The 15,590-nt window shown below is 38.4% G+C and overlaps 1 protein-coding gene across 45 annotated transcripts in view; it reads right to left on the bottom strand.

Annotated features, from left to right (window-relative positions):
• The window catches only part of Ptprd (protein tyrosine phosphatase receptor type D), a 379,195-nt gene that overhangs the window by 38,313 nt on the left and 325,292 nt on the right, over positions 1-15,590 (bottom strand). For all 45 annotated transcript variants that reach the window (XM_032902504.1, XM_032902511.1, XM_032902475.1 and 42 more), the window contains 2 exons: positions 2,516-2,635; positions 1,863-2,017 (listed from right to left, as the gene is read on the bottom strand). In XM_032902504.1, coding sequence (XP_032758395.1) covers positions 1,863-2,017; positions 2,516-2,635 — 275 coding nt within the window. The remainder of the gene's footprint in view (positions 1-1,862; positions 2,018-2,515; positions 2,636-15,590) is intronic.

Genomic DNA, 15,590 nt, shown 5'->3' with positions numbered 1-15,590 from the left:
GTGGCACTCCTTCTGAAGGACAGCTACCTCTATCTCGTACCTCGTCTTCTTCCTGCAGGTAGGGCATCAGACATTCATATTCGCTCTGTTCCCCTTCTCTTCTCACTCCCTTTTTGACTTTGAAAATGTTTAAGTAGCCTAGCATGGTAATTCTTTTCTAAAAATTGCTATAATTTCTCTTTACTCTATGACTTTTTCCCCCTTACTTCCAGCCCATCCATTACTAACTGAACCAGAATATTTTGGCTTCTCCACCACTCTTCCTGGTTCTATTTGATAAGTTTATTGGAGGTAGTCTGAGTTATCACTGTTTCTTCACTATATAGAAAAATATATCTGAGCATATTATAAGAGAAACTTAGGCATTCAAGAACACACGATCATGGTGAATAGTTCCACTGGGTGACTTCATAACTGTGTCTTTCTATATAGTCTTCAGTGCTTTCGAAATAAACTTCCTGGGTTTCGATTTAAGTAAAAAGAGAATGTTTATTCAAATGAGTTAACTTGCTGTTCACGGCATCGTCATACAAAATGTTCCGTCTCTTCTCTCAGTCATTACTCTTCCCCAAACTTTGCCATCCATTTTCTTATATCATTAACTTACAGAAATAGCAACATAAATTTAGGGGGGGGGGAATGTAGTATTTCCCTAAACAAAAGAAGCATTTATCAGTATTTTGAGAGGGGTGTGCATAAGCCATAATGGGCAGGTGGAGCTCAGAAGACAACCTTGAGGTCCAGTTCTTTCCATCTACATTTATGTGGATTAAATTCAATGTGGATGGCAATTGCATCTACCCACAGAACCAACTGGCCAGCCCTCAGATGGCATTTTAATATAATAGAAATCACAATACAATTGTTTAATAAAAACTTCCAAAATACTTTCCCTGAATTTGTCATTATTTTGCGATAACTCTTCCTTTCTCTCTCTCTCTCTCTCTCTCTCTCTCTCTCTCTCTCTCTCTCTCTCTCTCTCTCTCTCTTTTTTCTATGTGAGTGCTATGGGTGTGTGATGTGCTTCTTACTGGCACAGGCCTATAAGAACCGCATTTCTCTTTTGAGGCTGACTTCCTGCTTCTCCATCTGAAAATGTTTTGTGTACTTCCCACGTGATCTTTATAATCAAGTTTAGCTTGTTCCAACTGGGCTACAACGTAACCAGCTACATTAGCTGATTGAGGCTTATAAAATGGTTTATACTACAAAAGCACAGAGTATCCTCTGAAAGTAACAAGCAGACTTGGCTTTCCTTACATAAAACCATTTGTTCAAACAAATAAAAATGATTTTATGTTTCATAATCACGTAGAGAATGACAAGAGATATCCAGTCCTTAGAGGCCCCTCTCCTGTGTGTGACAGAGCTAGAACCAGGTAACAAGCCATGGGTTGAGTAGAGCATTATACCTAGCTACTAATGCTCCACTCAAATAATGCAGCTTCTCTATTTCATTGTAACACATGAAGGAGTTTCAAAATGATAAGGTGTCAGTCACTAATACAAGTTTGTTTTATTACGGGCTTCTATCAGGTGACATGGTATCCATTCAGGAATTCTCCAGGCTATTGTTTAACAGTAACCTTTGTCAGGTAGACAGGCAGGTCAGTTTTATAGGTTTCATTCTGCACTTTTGGCCAAGGGTCCCATTTTGAGGGCTATTACACTACAATATGTAGCCTAAATTGTTCTATTAATTTATGATATAAGTAGGCTCATAATGTATCTTTCTTGTCTTATAAACTTCCATGCTTTAATTCAATCCCCTTGTTCAAGAAGACACATTGAACTTTTTTTCTTTTTTTCCTCCCTTCGTCCTTTTGGCTGAAAATAAGCGAAATGTTCTCGATGGTCCTTACCTGCAGTGTACAACCATTGGCCCTGCATCAGGAGGATTGCAGGTTTTGACTCTTCGTAAGAAAGCTAGGAAAGGTGTGGGGTGCTCTGGAACACCGTGATCAGGCCAGGCGGTGAACTGGAATTGTCTCACTTCTCTCTTCTCACTCGAACCATTCTGTGACACAGGAACACTTGTTCAGACGCTGCTTTCTAACCTTAGCAGCTACTGATGAGTACAGCTAAAATATGCTGTCTCAATCCTTCCCTCCTAGGATATAGCCTCTTAGGATATAGCCTTTGAAGACACATTACCTGGAGGCCCAAGCCCTGAGTTATCCCTAAATGATCAGTATTTGCTCAGGCAGGTAAGCCTGTCACATGAGAAGCACTCTGCCATCTGGCTGCAAAGATCTAGAGTGCTCCTGTCTATTTACAGGAAGAATTAGTTCTTCCATTTTGGAGAACCTTTCTTCAGAACACAAATTTGTTTCATAGTGACTGATAAAACACTGGTCCATGAGAAAGGGGGCTGGATGATAAATTCAAGAATGACCTCACTCTTCCCTGCTGCCAGTGGGACCAAGATTTAAGCAAAAAGGCTTTAGGGATTTAGTTCCTTTAAATAATAGGAAAAACAGGAAACAGGGAAAGAGAACAAAGACAAAGAGCAAACCTTATAAAGTGCAAACGTCCGGACACAGTATGTGGCAAGCTCCACAGTATCCAGCAGTGTCACCTGGACCAGCCCGTGAGTTTCTGTGCCTCTGCTGGGCCAATACTGGTCACACTTCACCTAAAGAAAGAAGTGACACATTCAGTCCAGATGCTTGTCTCTTAGCTTCCTTTTGAGTCGCTGTTGAAAGAAAACAGCTTTTCTAAATTTCATTTTATGTTGATCTTTTCTTCTGGCATGCCTTCTTGTTATCCCCAAATATGTAAATTACTGCTCTGATGCCAATATAAACCACATTTTTAAAAAAAACTGGTAGAAAATATTAAGCAGTAACAAATTCAATTTTCTGGGAAAAAATAAGTTGCAGATTGCTGCTGAATAAAATAGGAATAGAGATATTTGAAATTTCAGAGTACTTGGGGAAAACACATTTGTTATTTGGTAGACACTATGATTCACGTCAGAAAGATTATACTTAGACATTTAAAATACATGGCTAGATAGCATTCATCCATCAAGGTTTTACAGGCACACACAATTCCACAATGCTCTCTCACAATTTACAAATATACTTGGTTAAATAAAAGTAGAAATAATTTGAAAAATCTATCAAAGTGTAATACCCAACATAATAAGTGTTACTTAAAATACAAGATAAATGGTATTTGTATGCAAAATAAATGAAATCTGTAGCATCTATGGGAACGATCTCTCTGCTCTTTAAGTATGGCTTTGGAGGGTTATTATAGCACTGTGGTTTAAGTAGTACAATTCATTCATTTAAGATAAATGACCTACTATTTCCATGTGGAGTGGAACAGTTCATGTAAGAACTACTCAACCCAATTAGTTTAGATGTGACGAAGAATAATTCCTACTCTGCCAAAAGCTTCAGATTTACTGCATGTGCCCACAGTGCAGCAAAAAGCATAATAAAAATGACAAAGGCATTATATTTTCTAGTTAGGTCATAGGTCAGAAAATATTTTCCCATTCTGCCGGAGAGAAAAGAAATGTGGAAGTGCGTTCTCACTGTAACCAAAGGAAATACATCTCTGTAAGCAAAGGAGCGATAGTGGGGCACATTGGGAAGCACATCCTTCATTTGAAAAACGAAGAATAGAAAGTATAGTTTTTGAACTACACATAGGCATTGTTCTTATAGACGCTAGACATCTGTGGTCTAATAAACATAATTATTACATAATTATTCACTTTGCAGCTTAATGAAGTACTAGCAACAGACTCTGAACGCTCCTGTCGTTTGGTTTGCATTCGGTCTCTGTCTTCTGGCACTCAGGCTGTTTCTGCATAGATACCAGACCTTCTAAAAAGGGAGAGTTTTCACACACTAGACAATTCCCTTGAGAATAAAGAGCAGGAAGACACTGTAGTCTCTATCTATCTATTTAGCATGTAGAAACTGAAATCACTTGATTCCACTGCCTTTCTCTCAACTATGAGACCACACAAAATCACCTCTTTGCCTAAACGAGCAAAATCAAAGGGTTCAAAACAGATAAAAAACGAGTTGCAATACCATTAAAATACTTTATATGTTTTCTACATTCACAACATAAACTGGTGGTTTTATTTCTATCACAGGTTACAACTCAAAGGAAAAAAAGCATAAGAAAGTTACTTTCTCAAGAACAATACTGATAAGCATAGGCAGAATACTTTCATATATCTTCTGGCCATTTGTTAAACCCACACCATACATGACAAATTTACAGAATACTAGCTGAAAGGAATCACAGTGCTTAAATGAACAACAACTCATGGAAAAAGACCACAGAGAGTTTGAGCCCCAAAGAATTTTTTTAAACCATGAAAAAAGATTCCAGGATGATGTCTTGCTGCAGTGGATAAAACATCTTTGTAGGCTCATATTGTGTACATGTATATGTATGGTGTCAGTGAGGATAAGAGGTGCCCCCTGAAGCTCAAATCAGCAATTATTCCCCATGTCGGTCTTCCCTTTTGACTCATTCCCAGTGTAGCCTGTACAGATTTCTTTTGATTTCACAGGGTTAAGAGCATACATTTAGTAGTAAATAATACTTTAAGGCTTATGTTTTTAACACTATACTACACAAAATTTCTCATTCCTATATCATAGTCTGATATATATGATTATGAGAAAAATAAGTGTTTCAAAGAGATTTACTACTTCTTGCTTAAGGACTTTTTGGTGTATCATTAAGGTATTTTTTAAAAGCATTTCTTTGGGTTTTTTTATTATAAGGTCATCATTTCCCCTTCTCTGTTCTTCACCTCAAACCATTTCTTGCTCTCTTTTAAATTCATGAGCTCTTTTTCACTAATTGTTATTACACATGTATATGTTTATGCATATATATGTATATGTGCATATATATTTAAATGTGTAAATACACCTGCTCAGTTAGTATAATATTACTTGTATGTGGGTTTTCAGAACTGACCACCAAAACATTATATATAAGTTAATATATAAATTCACCTCTCATTAAGAAAATTTCTCTTTGCGATATTTGGAGACCATTACGAAAATTACAACCAATCTAAATGCAGAGTTAAGAACCCAATCCCATGGCTACACCTATAGCAAAACTCTCTAACCTAAAGCTTAAGGACTGATGTAGATGAAATGTATGGGTCAAGAAATAAAGTGACACCAGGAAGTGAAATGGAGCTGAATCCTGTGTTCATGGAGATAAACAGATTAAGGCAGTGGTGACTTTGTGGCACGATCCCAACCAGCTAAGCTTAGGTCCAAGCATGGTGGTATACACCTTTAATTCCAGGAGACAGTTTCAAGCATATCAATGAGTTCAAGGCTTGCCTGGTATATGGAAATTTTCAAGTAGAGAAAAGCTTATGTGCAGACCTGGTGGTATACAACTTTGATCCCATGATTCAGGAGACAGAAACACACAGATCTCTGAGTTCAAGGTCAATCTACAGAACAAGTTCCAGGACAGCCAAGTTTAGGCAATAAGAGAATTGGAAAACAGAAAGTTGGTGTTAATAGAACAAGGGGGTCATGTTCCAGCTCTGGTAAGCAAAAATTGGTACCTTTGGTCATGTGACTCTTGTTTTAAAGTCAAAAAATAGATGGGACTACTGGGACAATTGATGCTGGTTAGCTGGAGCTAAGAAATTAGCATTGATTAAGAAGATATGAGCATCACTCAAGTGAGATTTTCTGGAAAGTGTTTTCTAAGAGCACAAAGAAGCTATGTTCTAGAAATAGCCAACGTGGTGCCGCATGCTACACCTGGACTTGGTAATGTGTCAGAATCATCCAGGTGGTATTGGTTTTAAAGGTATGAAGGGGTCACAGAGAACAGCTGAGGCTTGGCACTGTGGGAGGCCAGGGAAGGCCATTGGTGAAGGTGCAGCCTCACTTGAAGTTGATGGCCCAGGACTGAAAGGGTCATACAAAGAAGCTGAAATTGGCACAATGAAGAAAGCCTATGAAAGGCTATTGGTGAAGTCTAGTTGCAGCAAAGGACCCTAGTGTATTGGTGATGTCAGGACCATGAGATAATTCCCAAAAACAGCAGTAGCAGTGGAGTAGAGTCAACCAGAGCCTAGGGTGCTACAAAGGACAGTGCTACAGAGCTGGAGAAGTGATGCAAGCCCTTTGAAGGAGCACCAAAAACCATTTGTGGATCCCAGACATGGAACAAGAAGCTGTGAGGTTGAAGTTGCATTGAAGACCCCAAGATGTTCAAGATGCCAGACGGTGGGATGTCTGCCGAGGAAAGCTGCTGACAGAGAATGGAATCAGCCGAGGAGAATTGTGCTAAGGTCAAAAAAGATGAAGGGAGTTGGAGATTTGAAGAGTGTTTTGATATCAGACACGGAGATGCACAGGTTGGAGTTTGCTCAACTGGTTTCTGGCCTTATTTGTCCCAGTATTTTCTCACTATAACACTTTGGAATAGTAATGCATATCCTGTGATGTTGGAAGTATGAGATCTGCTTTTTTATTTTATTTTATGCAGGATTAAAGTTAAGTGACTGAATGAATCTCAGAAGAGACTTTGAACTTTGGACTTTTACCATTGTTGAGACTGCTATAGACTATGGGGACTTTTTAAGTTGGAGTAAATGTATTTCGCATTATGCTATAATTATGTATGGTCCCAATAGATGCATATATTTGAACAAGCCTTTGAGGCCAGGGAGTGGAATGTAGTGGTTTGAGTATACTTGGCCCAGGGAATGGCATTATTTTATTTGGAGGTGGGGCCTTGTTGGAATAGGTGTGGTCTTGGAGGAAATACCTTACTGTGTGGGTGGGCTTTAAGAGACCTTCCTCCTAGCTGCCTGGATGTCAGTCATTTCCTGTCTACCTTTGGATGAAGATGTAGAACTCTCAGCTCCTCCAGCACCATGTCTGCCTGGTTACTGCCATGCTTCCATCTTGAAAATGAACTGAATTTCTGAACCTATAAACCACCCCAAATTAAATGTCCTGTGTAAGAGTTGCCTTGGTCCTAGTTTCTGTTCACAGCAGTAAAACCCTAAGAGAATCCCCATAAGAAAATAGTTACTCATGATAAAAGTCCTGGTGAAAATAGGAATAGATGGTGTATATCTTAACATAATAAAGGCAATATAAAGAAATCACACAGCTACCACACTACTCAATGGAGTAAAATCAAAATACTCCTACTCAAATCAGAAGCAAGCCAAGGACGTATACTCTCTTCGTGTCTACTCAACATTTTAATTGAAGTTGATGATCACACTGGATAGTTGCAGGTAGACGAAGGAAACCTGATCCTTATCTCTCAACCCTGTTAAAAACTCAACTACAAATGAATGAAGGACTTCAACAGAAGACCCAAATATCCCAATATGATAGAGCAAAAAGTATGGAAGATGCTGGAACTCACTGGCACAGGAATGATTTCTGACCACGACAGTGGTAACATAGGCATTAAGAACAAAAATTAAGAGGTGAGATTGTGCAAAAGATACCATTATTCAATTGAAGAGGCAGTCCACAAAAGGGGGAGTATCCAGGCACATATCTGACAAAGTTAGTTTTTTGGATGTACAAACAACTCAAAAAATTAAAAATTAATGAATATTCTATTAAAAATAGGGCATGGATCTAATCAGAGAGCTCTCAAACGATGAATGCAAATGGCTGAGAATTATTTTTTTAATGTTCAACATCCTTAGCCATTAGGGAAATTCAAATTAACTTCTTTGAGATTTCATCTTACCCCAGTCAGAATGGCTATGATAAAAAAGCCATGAATACAAATTCTGGCATTGATGTAGAGAAAGGGAAAACACTTAATTCACCACTGGTGGGATCAAACTATTGCAGCAGTATGCAATCAGTGTCGTGGTTTCTTAAAAAGCTAGAAACTTATCTACGAGATGATCTAACTATACCAGTCCCAGCCTCTTTCCAAGGGCCTCTATCCTATTATAGAGGCACTCATGCTGCTCCATTCACCGTACCTAAGAAACGGAAACAGCTGAGATGTCTGTCAACTGATGAATGGGGAATGAATATGTGGTATACTTTCATAATAGAATATCATTTACATATTAAGAAAAATGATATTCTAAAATTCACAGGTATGGAAGTCATTCCCTAACTGAGCATGGTGAAATTGGGCTGGTATTGTACTGGAACCTTCACCCTACGAGTAACACTGGTATCATTGGAGGGTACTATGTACACTACTGGAGCAGAAAAGTAATCATGAATGTCACCTAGCTACAAATGTTGTGAACTAGCATAATGACCTGCCCACCAGTGCAATAGTGACATGAAGATTAGGGAAAATAACTGCTTTTTGATTGGATTTGAGGTATAGGTTATATCTCATGGATATATACCTGAAGCCATTACTGAGACTAAACATGCTGGTAGATCTATCAGGGGCCATGGGGGAAACTACTAATAATATTCTGCTAAATGAAAAGAACTGTAAAGCAACTCCTAACAACCTATTGCTATACTCATAGATCCATGTATAGCTCAGCCCCCAATGGAGCATCTTTTGCACTCGACAGTAATGAACATAGAGACCTATAACTGGATAATGAGCTGACAGTGAGAGACTTCATCAGATTACTCTTCTCAAGGTCTGGGAATATAGGCATAAAAAGAGGTGGGAAGATTGTAAGTGTCAGAGATGAAAAACAACTCCAAGGAAATAGCACTTTCCACATACAAGAGGGCTGATGGATGTAGGAACCAAGTCTTTGGCTTCATATACAAGACTTTCTAAAGCTCAATTCAGACAAAATCCTGACATGGAGAATGGAATGGGTACAAAGACTCACTTTAGTCAAGAAGTTATTTGACACTGCTATTTGCTAAGGGACAATATGTTTTCTCCAATGGAATTACTCTGGGTATATTAACCAGTATTTCAGAGTAGCTCTCATGCTCAGGAGTGGTTGTCAAACATATATTGGAGTACATGGTTTTAAGCATGTGTTGTTTTGTTTCTAAGAACGAGAGATAGTATGAAGTTGACTGAGTAGGGAGGTTGGGGAAGGTCTGGGAAAGGGTTAGGTAGGTTGCAGAAGGTCTGGGAGTGGGTTTGGGAGTTGGAGAAGGTCTGGGAGTGGGTATGGAGGTTACAGAAGATCTGGGAGTGGTTAGGGAAGTTGGAGAAGGTCTGGCAGTGAGTAGGGAGTTTGGGGAAGATCTGGGAGTATTTAGGGGAGGGGAAGGACTATGATCAAAATATTTTTTATATTATTCTGAAAAAGTAAATACTTTTAAAGAAAAGCAGTTTCCTATGGGATGTAGTAGTGTTAGTAGAAATGCACACCTTCCACACCAGGAGGCAGAGACAGGCAAGTCTCTGAGTGTTTAAGGCCAGCCTAATGTGCAGAGGGAGCTTCATCCAGGTAAGGCTCCACAGTGAGACCCCTACCTCAACAACCCCCTTCCCCCCAAAATCATGGTTAACCACACAATAAATTAAATAACTGCTATTCTAGAAAATAACTTATTAATTAATTTTATGCAATAAAATATAAAATTTTCATTTTATGAAACAAAAAGAAATTCACAAGTGAATGGATGGATTATTCTTAGTAGGGTAACCCAGATCCAGAAAGGAAAACATATGTTTCCTTTCACTATGGCTGTCAGCTTTGAATCTTCAAATATGTGTATTTCATTTGGAATATCTAGAGTTAAGGAAGTAAGTAAAGAGCCATGCAAGTGGGAAAGGTAAGGAGAGCTTTGGGGTGTGGTGCAGAAAGAATGCAGTGGTCAATAGGAAATAATAGAGTAGAAATGGTTGTAACAGGATAAGGAGGGAAGGACAAGCTAGAGCAAGGAATATGGGGAGGAATAAATCATATTATAGTCCATTCAAAAATCATATGGAAAACTACCACTGTAGAATCTTTCTAACACACACACACACACACACACACACACACACACACACACACACACACACAGAGAGAGAGAGAGAGAGAGAGAGAGAGAGAGAGAGAGAGAGAAGAGACTTGAATTGCTTTTTAATTAGGTGATACTGTCCCTACTAGAACTGACAGGGTAGCAAATAAGAAGCCCATCTTTTGGATTTATCGCCCCACAAAGACCCTCAAACATTATACTCTATTACCAATGATTACCTATCAGAAATTATTGGTAAGACCCCTTTGCTGAAAATACTGTACACTTGACTCATAGAACATTGAAAAACTAAGCTATTATTCACCTGAAATCTCGTCTGTACTGACTAGCTTTCATAGTATTGGAAGATGCTATGCATGTTAATAGGGGAGAAGACTAACAATATGGGAGTAACTGATCAGTTTCTGATTGGATTTAGGTCCTGCTCCATAAGACAAAACCCATACTTGGCACCGCTATTGGGCCAAGAACCTATTGGCTAGACAGATCATAGACATTAGGGTAGACTGTACTACTATTATTCTGCTAAACGGACATTGTATCAAACCAATTCGTAATGACATTATAGATTAATGCATTTTTCAACTTTCATCAAAGAAGCTTGAATTTGCAGTAGATAGTGATTAACCCTGAGATCTATAACTGGTCAAAGTACAGACATAAATATTCAACTCCAAATGGGAAATCTAAATCACCATCATCTATTTCCTAATCTCAGGTATTCTCTTGAAATAGATGGTGGAAAGATCATAACAGAAAGATATAGAAGACAAAAAGAAAGATATAGAAGATGACTATAAGGAAACACCACCTTCTAGTGATAGCGGGGCAACTGCACAAACTAATTCACAACAGTTATGACAGCATGAACAAGACCAGTGGAGACTCAAGCCAAACTAAATCTTAACTCTCACTGCTAGCCAAGGAACTACTGGCAACAGAGAACAATTGGAAAAGGAGAGTCCATTTATTGTTCTAAGTGTATAGCCACTGCTAAGTCAACCATAGATTCAGGGATATATGGAGAGTATAAATCAGACTTGATAAGATTTTTAAAAAAATGGGACACAAAGTTAGGTAAGTAGGGAAGGAATGGATCTGGGAGAAACAGTGGGTAAATATCAAAACATACAAAACTCTTAAGGAAATAATGGAAATACTATTTCAATAAAGAAAAAAGATTTAAAATATAATATGGAAGGGGGAAAAGCTTTTTGAAGGCCCATTAAAGGTAAACTACTTCCTCGAGCAAAAGTTTGAGAACTGAGTTCTATGCCTGTTGCTGGGTAGAAGCATGATATTCTAAACTTTCCCAATGATGCTAAAATTATAATCACATACTACTTCCCCATCCCCTAAATAGTTACTCAAATCTACCATTTCATAATGGCTAGGACAACAACCAGAAGAAAGCTCTGAAGACATACTGAGGATATGGGTGGCATAATTTTCCCCTTAAGGAGATAGGTAAAATGAGGAGCCACTCCCCCGAGAGTTGATTAAACAGCCTGCTTACTTCTGTGAGTTCTAAGTCAAAAACTTTAACTTTTCCTCTTCCTCTTTTCTATTTCTTCTTTGAATACCAATGCAAAACCTAGTCATGTTTGCTTTGACTCTCTAGACGCTCACATTCTTTCTTTAAAGACTCCTGTTACCCTTTTTACCTGTACCTGTTCAGACCTGTTGGTTGTTTAAAAAACTGTGGTCTTAGCCTTCCTTCTTCTCTATCTCCCTTCACTAAGAGTGGGTGAAACTTATAGCCAGTTTTCATTAATGTTTTTCTCTTAAGCTCTAATAAAACCATCCTCGAACCTCAAAACAAAAATCTCATTTAAATGCATTCAAAATAAAACCCTGTCATATGTGGTAGGTGTTGTAACAATAGGGTGGAGCATCCTGCTTTGGAGGACTCTTATTCTAGTTCTTGGTCATTTCAATATGGCTTATCTTAAAAGTGGCACCCAGTGGTACTCAACAAAGGTGGCCAGCTTTATAATCAGAAACGTGGCTTAGATTGGCTTATTTTTAAATTATCCATCACTTTCTGAAATGGAGTTTTGTTCATTTCAATTTACTAAAGCATTACTAAATTTGGCACACCATCTGAAGTCCACTTGTAACCAAACAGTTCCTCTTCAGAGTTCTAACATTACTGGTCTGAAATGCATGTGTTGTCTAGTACTTTGAGGAGCAAATATAGGTCAAGAGGTAAGAAGCCAAAGAAGAAGTTAAAGTAGCCAGATAGTATGGTTTTAGACACTGGAACTTGCTAAAAGTGACTGTCTACTCACATTGAGCAATTGTGGCCATAATGCTGTAGGAGTCTGCAATTTTTATTAGTAGTAAACAGCAAGTAGAGACCATTAAATAATATAAATGTAAGTCAGTTTTATACTCCATTTTAAATGCTGGCTTAACAACAGGATCTAAAATTTTAAAAACGTTTCCTATAAATGCCAGTAGAATACATTACACACTGAGTTGTGAAATTTTACAAATGGTAGTAACTTCTGGTACTATATTAGTACCAAATTTGTTCGATATTTTGCTCAATGACTCATATTTTTCAGCAAGTGTTATTCTTTGTACTCAGTTATTACATTTGGCCACATAGTTTCCCAAGTTGCAAAGTTTGTGTAGTTTCCTATCTCACTTCATCTTTACTGACCACTCCTTAGTGGGGCATGAGAGATCATCACAAATACAAAGTAATATCAAATAATCAGACACTAATGCACTTACAGCTTCTCACATTTACAATCATAAAGCTAAAAAATATTTCATAGATCATGGAAACTATATGTCATAAAACATCTTACCAGTTCATTGAACAACTCTAAAACGTTCTGGGTCACTAGCTGTATTGTCAACTTGGACTCTGGCCTGGCCATAATCTTTTAACTAGTTATATTCAAGTACCACAATCACCAAGCAGTTCTATTAGCTAATGGAGTAATTCTATGTACAAATAGTTTCTATAGATTAGCCAACAGAGATGGACTGCACAGCTGAACACAAACTTCTTCACCCATGCTGGAATCATATTGACATAAATACAAGAAACATAAATGTACTACTGTATTCAGAATACTGGACAACAGGGAGATTATGTTACAGCACATTAAAAACTAAGTAACCTAACCCAGCTTGAAAAGATTAAAAATGAATGTGGTGACAGGGACGTTTGAACTGTCACTGGAAACTGTTCTATCTGCTTCTCCAGTGCAGATTTGTATAGGTATTATCAAGTTTCTCACCAGCTTTAAGCTGACGCTGGGCACTGTAGACAGTGAAGATGGCTACGGAAAGGAAGGATGAAATTTGGTAAGCTAACCAGCATCCAAGAATTGGTCAGATTCTTCCTCTTTTATCTGACACTGACATGAGAACACCAAGAGTGTGGGACTTGCTAGATAATGCCCCAGACATCTGTCAGGTTGCCAACGCAAGCCTCATACCTTTTGTTGCCAGTGTCCCATTTACATTAACTATCCTGTGCTTTCAAAGCAATCCCATACATCATGCAGACTCCAGAGGCAATGTTTGTGCTGCTGTTCCTAAAGTTGCTTAGGGAAAAAGCAGTTTCTGTTCACTTAGATAGGCAGGGTTTGGGCTACGGTTTGAGAAATTAAATGTTCAAGGCCTTTGGCGCTTCCAGTTCTATCTGGAAGAAGACACAGACCTGGCATTTGGAAAGCATTTGCTCTCCATTAAACTCATTGAACCTTGACAATCAGAGAAGCCAAGAATTAGTCTGCCACTGGCCATGGCTAGGCTCTCCAAAACCGATAACAACAACGAAAACAATAGCAGTGCCATTTATAATCTTCAGTGTGATCCTGTCAGATTTTAACCCCAGAGAACTTCAAGCTCAGAAAACAAGCTCAAGGTTTGTTTTTCAAAAAAGCAGAAAAATTTTTACCAGAATCTGTTTGTTTGTTTGTTTTAACTGCTTCTTGCTCTCAACTGTTCTTACAGTCACAAAACTAAACATGAACACGTCTCCGCCTCACTACATATCAAGCTTTGGTATCCTAATCCCCTGAAATATTAACTCAGGGAGGAGTGAATAACAGCCCAGTGTCAGATGCCTTGACAGTGTCTGATCTCCATTCATTAACACACACACCAAAATATAGTGATAAGAGGAGTTTCATTTTCTCTGACCTAGGCAACAATCAAGGTCACTTGCAGAAAACACTTTATCTGAACTAGTAATGGGCACTATCAACTGATTCTAAATGTGACAATGGAAAATACAATTTTGATATTTTGAAATTATAGACCTCCTTACTTCTAGGTCTACATCTTAAAAACTAATTGACAATTCAAATCATGACTCATTTGTCGACTGTCAAAATTGCTTTCCCTATTTCTGACATTTATAGCATTAAGTCAGAGTAACTCTATCTAACTTAGTCATTTCCCACAGTAAGGCTTAAAAGACAGTATCAACACCTATCAGCTATCAGCAATGAACCAAGGCTGGGTATGGAGACCAAGAATGAGACAGATATCTTCTAAACCTCTCTTTCACAGACACCATAGGGTCTAACATTCAGTAAGGCTGCTCAAGCATTTTCTAAGCAGGCTTCTTCAGTCCCTGTCTTATCTACTTCAAGATAGTAGATAAAAGAGAAGACAGCCAGCCGAGACTGAGGAAGGAAAAAGTTACAATGTAGACAATCACGCACGGACTAAGGGAGTTTCCTGAGCCAGGAATCACCTTGGCCAATCATACCTTGGAGACTAATTCTTTGAGGGAGGCTGCCAATTGTACACCCAGTCACCCACAAATGACACCCTCGAGTGAAAAGGCCAGCTGTATATGTTTTACTGTAACAGTGCTTCACTTTTTCCAAAGATTTTCTTCCCTCCATGTGGTTGCCCAGAATGATCCTTGTGCTTATTGGCATATTATGAAACATGGAAACAATTAGAAACCACATTCTAGGGCAGGAAAATGACTTGCTACAGAATCAATGAACTATGCAGAACTTGAGAGGACTTGGCAATTCCAGTGGAAACTGAAGTAAAACTCAGCCACAGGATCTTTTATCACAGCCCATTCTACAGTGGTTTTAAACTGGGCTGTGTATTTAAAGCAGCTATCATATTTTTATCTTCCAAAACCCCAGAATCTAGTCTTCTTGTTTGTTTCTTAACTTACCACAGTAAAACTCCCCCCCCCCAAAAAAAACCACTCAATTCACAACTTTATTTTAGTATTGGTATGAACATTAGTTTTAATTAAACGTTATTTTTAATTGTCAGTTGTGAATAGAATGTCAATAAGGGCTTTTCAAGATCAGGTTCCTTTGGGCACATCTGTCTGTGGGAGGCCATCCTGATTATATAAATTGAGGTAGGAAGGCCCACAACATTTCCTAGAGAGGCAGGAGATCCTCAATTGGGGAAGAGGAGAAAAGTGGGGATGTGAATAAAAGCATTGTGTTCAGCATTTTGTTCTCAGTAGAATGTGAGTGGTGCCTCAAATTGATTTTCAGGTAATGATGGACAACAACCGGGAACTTTAAGCTGAGCAAAGCAGTCTTCACTAAGTTTCTTCAGGAACTGACATGAAGTCAAGAATAGGCACAAGCAACATAAAGACCCTCATGGACGTATAGGATTCTTTCAAGACCACAATTGTCTCAGAGTGAGTAGAGT

This window comes from Rattus rattus, chromosome 1 (assembly GCF_011064425.1).
Source record: "Rattus rattus isolate New Zealand chromosome 1, Rrattus_CSIRO_v1, whole genome shotgun sequence".
In the NCBI taxonomy this organism is placed as follows: domain Eukaryota; kingdom Metazoa; phylum Chordata; class Mammalia; order Rodentia; family Muridae; genus Rattus; species Rattus rattus.
This window is presented reverse-complemented; position numbering and strand designations above follow the sequence as displayed.